Source organism: Suncus etruscus, chromosome 1, assembly GCF_024139225.1.
Source record: "Suncus etruscus isolate mSunEtr1 chromosome 1, mSunEtr1.pri.cur, whole genome shotgun sequence".
In the NCBI taxonomy this organism is placed as follows: Eukaryota; Metazoa; Chordata; class Mammalia; order Eulipotyphla; family Soricidae; genus Suncus; species Suncus etruscus.
In genome coordinates this window covers 163,309,736-163,317,869 of record NC_064848.1, presented here as the reverse complement: position 1 = coordinate 163,317,869, position 8,134 = coordinate 163,309,736, and the positions used below count along the sequence as shown (strand labels likewise).

Sequence of the window (8,134 nt, the reverse complement as noted above, 5' to 3'; positions counted from 1 at the left end):
GGGGAAAGGTCATGATTGTCTGACAGAGACTCTGAGTCTCCAAATAAATTATCTTACAAAAATATCAAACTTGCTTTTACACTTTTCTCAGTAAAAATGAAAAAAATAATTCACATTTAAAAAAAATCTGATGGCTGGAAGAGCAGTTAAAATAATTTTTTAATCTACTAAGCAAGTCTTTTCAATAAATATTTCAAACAAATTTGAACTTTCCACAAATAGGTCAAGTATTCATGCTTTATTTGCTTGGCCCACTAAAGACCATTGGAAAAAACTGACATTAAACTAGACTGCAGAGCTGCCCTATAAGAGTGTCCTGCACTGGGCTACCACTAACACTGAAAACACCAGGCTCTGCAGATAGATGTACCCTGTAGAGCCCCATTGGCTTGTCATGAATCGAACTTCAAGAAAAAATAATTTTGTCCACTTAGACATTTGTTCGGTGATTTTAAACAACTGTTGGCGCTGAGAGATAGTAAGACAGGTAGGGGGGCTTGTCTTACATGCAGCCAACCTGACGATGATTCCCAGCATCCCCAGTTCCACCAGGAGTGATCCCTGAGCACAGCAAGGAGTAAGCCCTGAGTGCCACCGATATGGCCTCCAAACAAAAAACATGAACAATGTCAACATATATTTGAGACTTCGGGATTACTGAACATGTGATAAAATCTAATACTGTTTAAAAATGCCTGGAGACAGCATATTTGAAACTCTGGCTTACTCACATGGCCCTGGCTCCTTAAAGATGGAGAATTTTTTTAAATACTAAGTCAAATGTTTCTATCCTGAACATCTACTTTAAAAAGAAGTGCAAAGAAGAGTACAGGTCTTTCTGCATCTCCTCACACTTTAAATGCTAAGTTAACTTAAAGTTTTCTTGTTAAATTTCAATGACCGCTATGAAAAAACCTGAGTGCATGATGATTCTGTTCACAATATTCAAGCCTCTTATTGACAGAACCAAAATCCACTAAACACTTTCCATTTCCATGTTGAAACAGAGACGAGTCTAACCATTTCAAAATCGGTTACCATAAAATTGGGCTGAGGGCAGATAACAATGAATCCCTGTAAATCAAAGCCATTCGTCCAAAAATCTAGAATACCAGCACCTTCCATCCAGGATAGAAAAACGAGCATCCAAAGTAAAGGGAACCACAAATTTGGTCGAGTAACCAATCAAAAACCACTTCTCTGTTGTTTGAGCTAATAGTTACTCGAAGTTTGAAGTTTCCGCCTTCGGTGTTATTGATGGATCCTAAAGTCACAGCTTCAATGTCAAATGTGACAGTGGATCCAGAAGTAACTGCAGGCAATTGATTGGTCATTTCTTTTCCATTTACAAACACTGCACCTACAATGTTAAGGTAAAGAGTCAATTACACATGCACAATAACTACACTGATCAAAGTAAACTGTTTTAATGTCTTTGGAGTGGGGCGGTGCCAACCTGGAGGTATTCAGGGCTCAGGTTCTGGCTCTGTGCTCTGAAATCACTTCTAGTGGGGCTTGAGGGACCATACGTGGTGCCAGGGGTTGAACTATGATTGCCTGCAAATAAGGCAGGCGCCATACCCATTGTGCTATATTTTAGCTCCCTTTGTGTTTTTGGTTTTGGATTTTGTTTATTTGTTTTGGTTTTGGGTTTTTGGGTCACACCCAGTGGTGCTCAGGAGTTACTCCTGGCTCTGTGCTCAGAAATCGCTCCTGGCAGGCACGGGGGACCATATGGGATGCCACGATTTGAACCACTGTCTGTTCAAATCAGCTTCATGCAAGGCAAATGCCCTACCGCTATGTTCACTATGCTATCTCTCCAGCCACTGGTTGTTTTTATTTTTTATTTGGGGGGGGGGTCATACCCAGCAGCGCTCAGGGATTACTCCTGGTTTTGTGCTCAGAACTCATTCCTGGGATGCCGGGATTCAAACCGGGGTCCATCTGTGTTGGCTGAGTGCAAGGCAAGCGCCTTACAGCTGTGCTATCACTCCAGGCCCTTTTAGCTCCCTTTTAAAATCTTTTTTTTTTTTTTTTTTTTTTTTTTGGTTTTTGGGCCACACCCGGCGTTACTCAGGGGTTACTCCTGGCTGTCTGCTCAGAAATAGCTCCTGGCAGGCACGGGGGACCATATGGGACACCAGGATTCGAACCAACCACCTTTGGTCCTGCTTGCAAGGCAAACGCCGCTGTGCTATCTCTCCGGGCCCCCTTTTAAAATCTTTTACCATTGAGTTACAATCCTGGTCCAAATAATAATCCCATTCTCAGGGCCAGAGAGATAGCACAGCGGTAAGGCGTTTGCTTTGTATGCAGCTGACCCACGATGGACCTGGGTTCAATTCCCGGCATCCCATATCATCCCCTGAATCTGCCAGGAGCTATTTCTGAGCACAGAGCCAAGAGTGACCCCTAAGCTCCACTGGGGGTACTCCCCCAAATCCCATTCTCAAGTGAGTAAAAAATTGGGGGGAGGGGGCAGGTAGTTCACTGACAATGCTAGGAGCTGCTCCTAGTAGTGCTCAGGGAACTCTGGAGTGTCAGGACCTAATCCAAATCTCGCAAAAACAAAGTAATCATTGTGCCACATCCTTGGTCACCAGTATCCTCTTTTCTGAAAACTGACTAGGTGGGTCCGGAGCTATAGCACAGCAGATAGAGTGTTTGACTTGCACATAACCAACCTGTTTCGATCCATGGCATCCCATCTGGTCCCTCGAGCCTACCAGAAGTGACTTCTGAGTGCAGAGCCAAGAATAATCCTTGAGCACAGCCAGCTGTGTCCCCCTCCCCCAAAAAAAGACTAGAGGTGCCAGAGAGATAGTAACAATGGGCAGAGTAGCTGCTTGCCTTGAGTTTGATTTCAAGCACCCATATGGTCCCCTAAGACCAACCAGGAGTAATCCTTTTAGCACAGAGCCAGGCATAAGCTCTGAGCACAGATGGGTGTGTCTCCAAAACAAAACAAAAACCATCTCAGGGGCCAGAGTGATAGATAGTAACAGTAGACAGAGTGCTTACCCTGCACACGACCAACCTGGGTTAAATACCCTGTACCCCATCTGGTTCCATGAGTACTGCCAGGAGTGATTTCTGAGTGCAGAAGCAGGAGTAAGCCCTGAGCACCACCAAGTATGGGTACCCCCACCCCGCAAAATAGCTCAGCTTCATTGCCTAATGTCAATGTGTCTTACTGGGACAGATTCAAGTCTTGCTAAAAAGTCCAGGTGCTTCAGAGACTGATAATGTTTTCTCACCATTTGTACTAATGCACACAGCTTGGTCCCGCTGCAGAGATTCATGCCCATTCTGTTTTTCTGCACAGACTCCTATACTATCTCTTCTGTCTGGCTGCCCCACAGTTTCCACTCTGTAAATCAAGGAGAAATACAAATTCATCTTGCTGTCATTATTAACATGATACCCAACAATCACTAATCTTAGAAAGAATACTCTATGGAGTTTGAAATCTGCCAGCAGTAACCTCTGAACATCTCTCAGTGTGGTCCAAAAAATAAACACAAAACAATGCTAACACAAAAGAACAATCTAATCAAAGTTACCTTTTCTAAACAATGTCAGCTCATAACAATCAAGTACTTTTGGTTTTGAGTCATCTGCAGTGTTTTTCAGCGCTTACTCCTGGCTGTGTTCAGGGATCACTACTGGTGGGCTCAGGGGACCCTATGGGATTCCAGGGATAGAATCCAGATTGCCTGAGTGCAAGGCAAAAAAATCTAATCACTGAACTATCGCTCTGGCCCCTTAAGCATTCTCTTTTCCTTCATTACAGGAACATTTCTCTGGAGGGGAAAAAAAATATATAGACTGCTTCTGGTGCTTCCACTGTTCATAGGACAGCTGGGCTGCTCAGGGACAGAATATGGCTCCCCTGAGGATATTTTAGATGCCTAGTAGTGACAGTGCAAAGGGTCAGTGGGCTCTGTAGGATCAAGAACATGCAGTGCCAGGAGAGGATACAAGAGGGAGCTAGAGAGCAACCTGAAAACCCCAGTCAGGCTTTCAAAATATTTTTTGGGTGGGGAAGGGGGATTTGGGTCACACCAAACCAAACCCATACCAGGGGTTCCTCCTGGCTCTACGCTCAGAAATAGCTCCTGGCAGGCTCGGGGAACCCTATGGGATGCTGGGATTTGAACCACCGTCCTTCTGCATGCAAGGCAAACGCCCTACCCTCTATGCTATCTCTCCAGCCCATGGCTTTCGAAATATTGAAAATTCACATCACACAAACATATGGAAGTCACAACCACTTTCAAAAGGTTCTTGAGGTCCCCAGAATCTAAAGCTGGGCTCATTTGTAAGGGCATTTCCCATATAAAGCCAGGTTCAAAAACTGAAGTGGAGGCTACTTTTTCAAATATGAAGATTCCAGAACAAGAAACAGAACATTCGGGGCTGGAGCAGTGGCGCAAGTGGTAAGGCATCTGCCCTGTGCTAGCCTAGGACGGACCGCGGTTCAATCCCCCGGCATCCCATAAGGTCTCCCAAGCCAGGAGCGATTTCTGAGCGCATAGCCAAGAGTAAACCCTGAGCATCACTGGGTGTGGCCCAAAATCCAAAAAAAAAAAAAAGAAAAGAAAAGAAAATAGAACGTGCCGCCAAACCCCAATAAAACGGATCTCCTGAAGTTATTCTTTTTTTTTTGTCCTGAAGTTATTCTAATGAAATAGTATTATGGGTTACCTTTATTAGTTTTTTAAAAAAAAAAAAAAAACAAAAACAAAAAAAAACTTCATCTATTGATTGATTGATTGGTTTCTGAGTCAGACCCAGCAGCACATAGGGGTTCCTCCTGGCTCTGCACTCACGGGTTGGCCTCATGCAAGGAAAACACCCCACCGCTGTGCTATCTCTCCAGCCCTACATAAACCTTTAAAATAAGGTCATGAGTCAAAATGTAGTTCAATGGACCACTTGCTTTGTAAATGAGACCCTCACACTGTCAGGAATGATCCCAAAGAGGAGTCCACCTCAAGTGCCACTGGTTGTGACCCCGAAACCCAAATAAAATTGTTTTTAAATATAGTGCCTGAGTAAAGCAGGGAAGACAAGCATCTTCCTTGCACTCGGCTGACCAGGGTTCAATTTTTGGCACCATAAATAGATCACCAAACACATCGAGGAGTGACTCCTCAGTGACTCCAGGTGAGGCCCCAAACCCAAAACCAACCAACCAAAATCAAGGAAGAAATAAAACTATAAAGATTGTATGAACTAAAAAATATTTTTGAGTTGTGAAGAAAACTGAATACTAACAGAGACAGAAATACAAATGTACCTAAACAAACCTTTGGAGATGAATACAACAAGTGAACTAAAAAAAAAGTATAAGTACACTTTAGTAGAAGAAAAAACCCCTGAGAACAGGTCATGTGAAATAATCCAATCAGAGACATAAAAGGAAAGAGTAGGGGGGGAATACGAAAAAGTATGAGAAGAGAGAGCATGTCTATTTAAAGAGTAGCAGCTGGCAGGAGGGGAAGGTGCTGCTGGAGTGATAGCAGGTAGGATGACTGCTTTGCACAAGGCCAAAACCTGGTTCAACCATCATCCCATATGGACACACACACACACACACACACACACACACACAAATAGCAAGGGGTGAGCCTTGTCCCCAAAATAAGTAAACTGTGGCCATAGATAACTATACTTATATCAGCAAAAAAAGGACTAAATAATATCCAGCACTTGTTCCTGTCAAAGAAGCTCAGGCATCAAACCCAGGCCTCCTGGATACAGAAATGTGTTTCAGCTCTTTGCACAATTGTCCTTGGCCTGTTTATTTATTTTTTTTATTTATTTTATTTTATTTTTTTGTGGTAGAGTGGAGGCCAAAGCAGGGCAGTGTTCAGGGCTTATTCTGTACAGGGAATAAGATCCCTGTTCTGGGACTACTTCTAGTGGTTCAAGGTGTACGGTAGTAGGGGTCAAAACCTGGTCAGCTGCATGCAAGTCAATCACCCTTCCACTGTACTATACCTCAGGCCCTGCCCAGCCTGTTTTGAATTTGGGGACCATGCCTAGCATTGCTGTGGGTTTACTCCCAGCTGTTGCTCAGGAGTTGCTTCCGGTGGTGCTCAGGGTAACATGTGGTTAACAAGATCATATCTGGGGCTCATCTGAGGTTCAATCATTCAAAGTATGTGCTCCAAGCTTTTGAGCAACCTCCAATTATTTTATTCAGTTTTTGTTTGGACCACAATTTATGATGCTGTAGGGCTGGGGAACCATATGTGGTGCTGGGTCAACCATATACAAGGCAAAAACTTTAATTCCTGTACTACCTGTCTGCCCTACCCCCATATTTTTAATTTTTCTCCCTAAAAATTAAAAGGGCATGCTAAAATTATTTTAAGTAGCAGAATTTTTGCTTTATTTTTTGTGGGGTCACATGTCAGTGCTCAGGGCTCACTCCTGCAGGGGGCTTAAGGACTATATGGACCAAACCCAGGTCAGTGGCATGCAAGGCAAATGCCCTACCCACTGCACTCTCTCTCCATCCCCCCTAAGTAACAGACATTATAGTACTGTACAATGAGGAATCTCTGGTTAGCTTTGTTTGATCCCAGAAATGAACCTTGATGCAGCTGGACTTCCCAAGGTAATCAGGGTATCTTAGTGATTTTCTTGGGCCTCTCAGGGGCCTCAATCTGACAGGTTATGCTAATAAAATGACTCAGGGAAGCTTGTCCCTATAAGGTTTATAATAACAAGGGCCAGATAGATAGCACAGTGGTAGGGCGTTTGCCTTACATGCAGCAACCAACCCAGCCAACCTAATGCAGCCAATCCAGACAGACCCGGGTTCCATTCCTGGCATCCCATGCAGTCTACTGAGTCTGCCAGAAGTGATTTCTGAGCCAAGAGTAATCCTTGAGAGCTGGTGGGTGTGGCCCAAACCTCCCCCCCCCCAAAAAAAAAGGTTTGTAATAATAAGATGATATAGAAAGGTGCTTGAAACCCCAGAAAGAGCAATCATGTCAGTAAAGGGTTGAGGTTTGGAGCCAAGTACTATCATGAGTAGACCCTTTCTGGGGAACAAGTAGGTTAAAGCCCTGAAGACTGGCCTTTAAGATCACTGCTTTTGCAGGATTGGCAATACCCTGAACACTTTAGGTTTTGCAGGTAGAAACCCTGTATCCCTGAGAACAAGGTTCACTTCCTGTCCGGGACCTTTCCCTGCTTTCTCCTCCTCTATCTCTCCTCCGAACATGTTCACATGTGTCCTAGGGTTGAAGAAAACCAAACCATTCAATGTGGCCAGCTTTCCTGGGTTCTGTGAGTTAATCTAACAGATTTCAAAAGCTAAGACTGGTAGAGAACTCCCAGTGGCCAGGTACTGCAAAAAATAGTAGAAGGGACATCCAGGTCTCGGGAGGTAGCATTGGATGCAGAGGCACTCTGAGAGAAGGGGTTCTTCCTCTTGACCTGGAAACTGCCTACCTGGCAATTATAAACTCTCAATTTGCACAATTAACCCAAGTGTGGGAGGAGGAGGGTAGGTCCCAAGCAGTATTCAGAGGGCCCAAAGGTCACTGACCCCTGGCAGGCCTGAAGCTGGCTGGGCGAGGGACTGGAGAGACCAATGTAATACCAGTAATTGAATCTAAAAACTGGTACATGCAAAGTACTGAGTTGCATCCTCAGCACCTGGGGTCCCAAAATAAGCACTATCTCCACCTTGTACACATTAAATAAACTTTCTCTTAAAATGCTGTTTTAATTAATAGAGCATCCTGAGAAGGGCTCAGAAGGGTGAGGAATTTGTCCAGGGCACAGGAGCAAAAGGGCAACACTGAGGCTAACAGTGATCTCGGCAGTCGCTGCCAGGATCTGAACACTAACAAGTCACTTTGTTTCTCTAAGCTTTTGTTTCCACATCTGAAAAGAAAAAGAGTAACTACAGCGGAAACTATAGGTATTAAGAAAGGCTACTGAAAGGAAGCTCTTCAATAGAAAGGAAGTACTACAGAAAAAGACAGAGCTAAAAAAAAAAAAAAAAAAAAAAAAAAACACACAAGGAAAGGAAGAGTCAGGAGCAAAAACAGGGAAAGAAGGAAAGCTTAGACAGGAAATCAGGGAGGGCTAGGGAGATGAGGCTTGC

The 8,134-nt window shown here is 44.0% G+C and overlaps 1 protein-coding gene across 1 annotated transcript in view; it reads right to left on the bottom strand.

Annotated features, from left to right (window-relative positions):
* Positions 1-635: 635 nt before the first annotated feature.
* CRLF3 (cytokine receptor like factor 3) overlaps positions 636-8,134 on the bottom strand; it is a 45,814-nt gene continuing 38,315 nt past the window's right edge. The window contains exons 7-8 of the mRNA XM_049772097.1: positions 3,261-3,373; positions 636-1,360 (exon numbers count right to left, since the gene is read on the bottom strand). Coding sequence (XP_049628054.1) covers positions 1,104-1,360; positions 3,261-3,373 — 370 coding nt within the window. The 3' untranslated portion in view covers positions 636-1,103. The remainder of the gene's footprint in view (positions 1,361-3,260; positions 3,374-8,134) is intronic.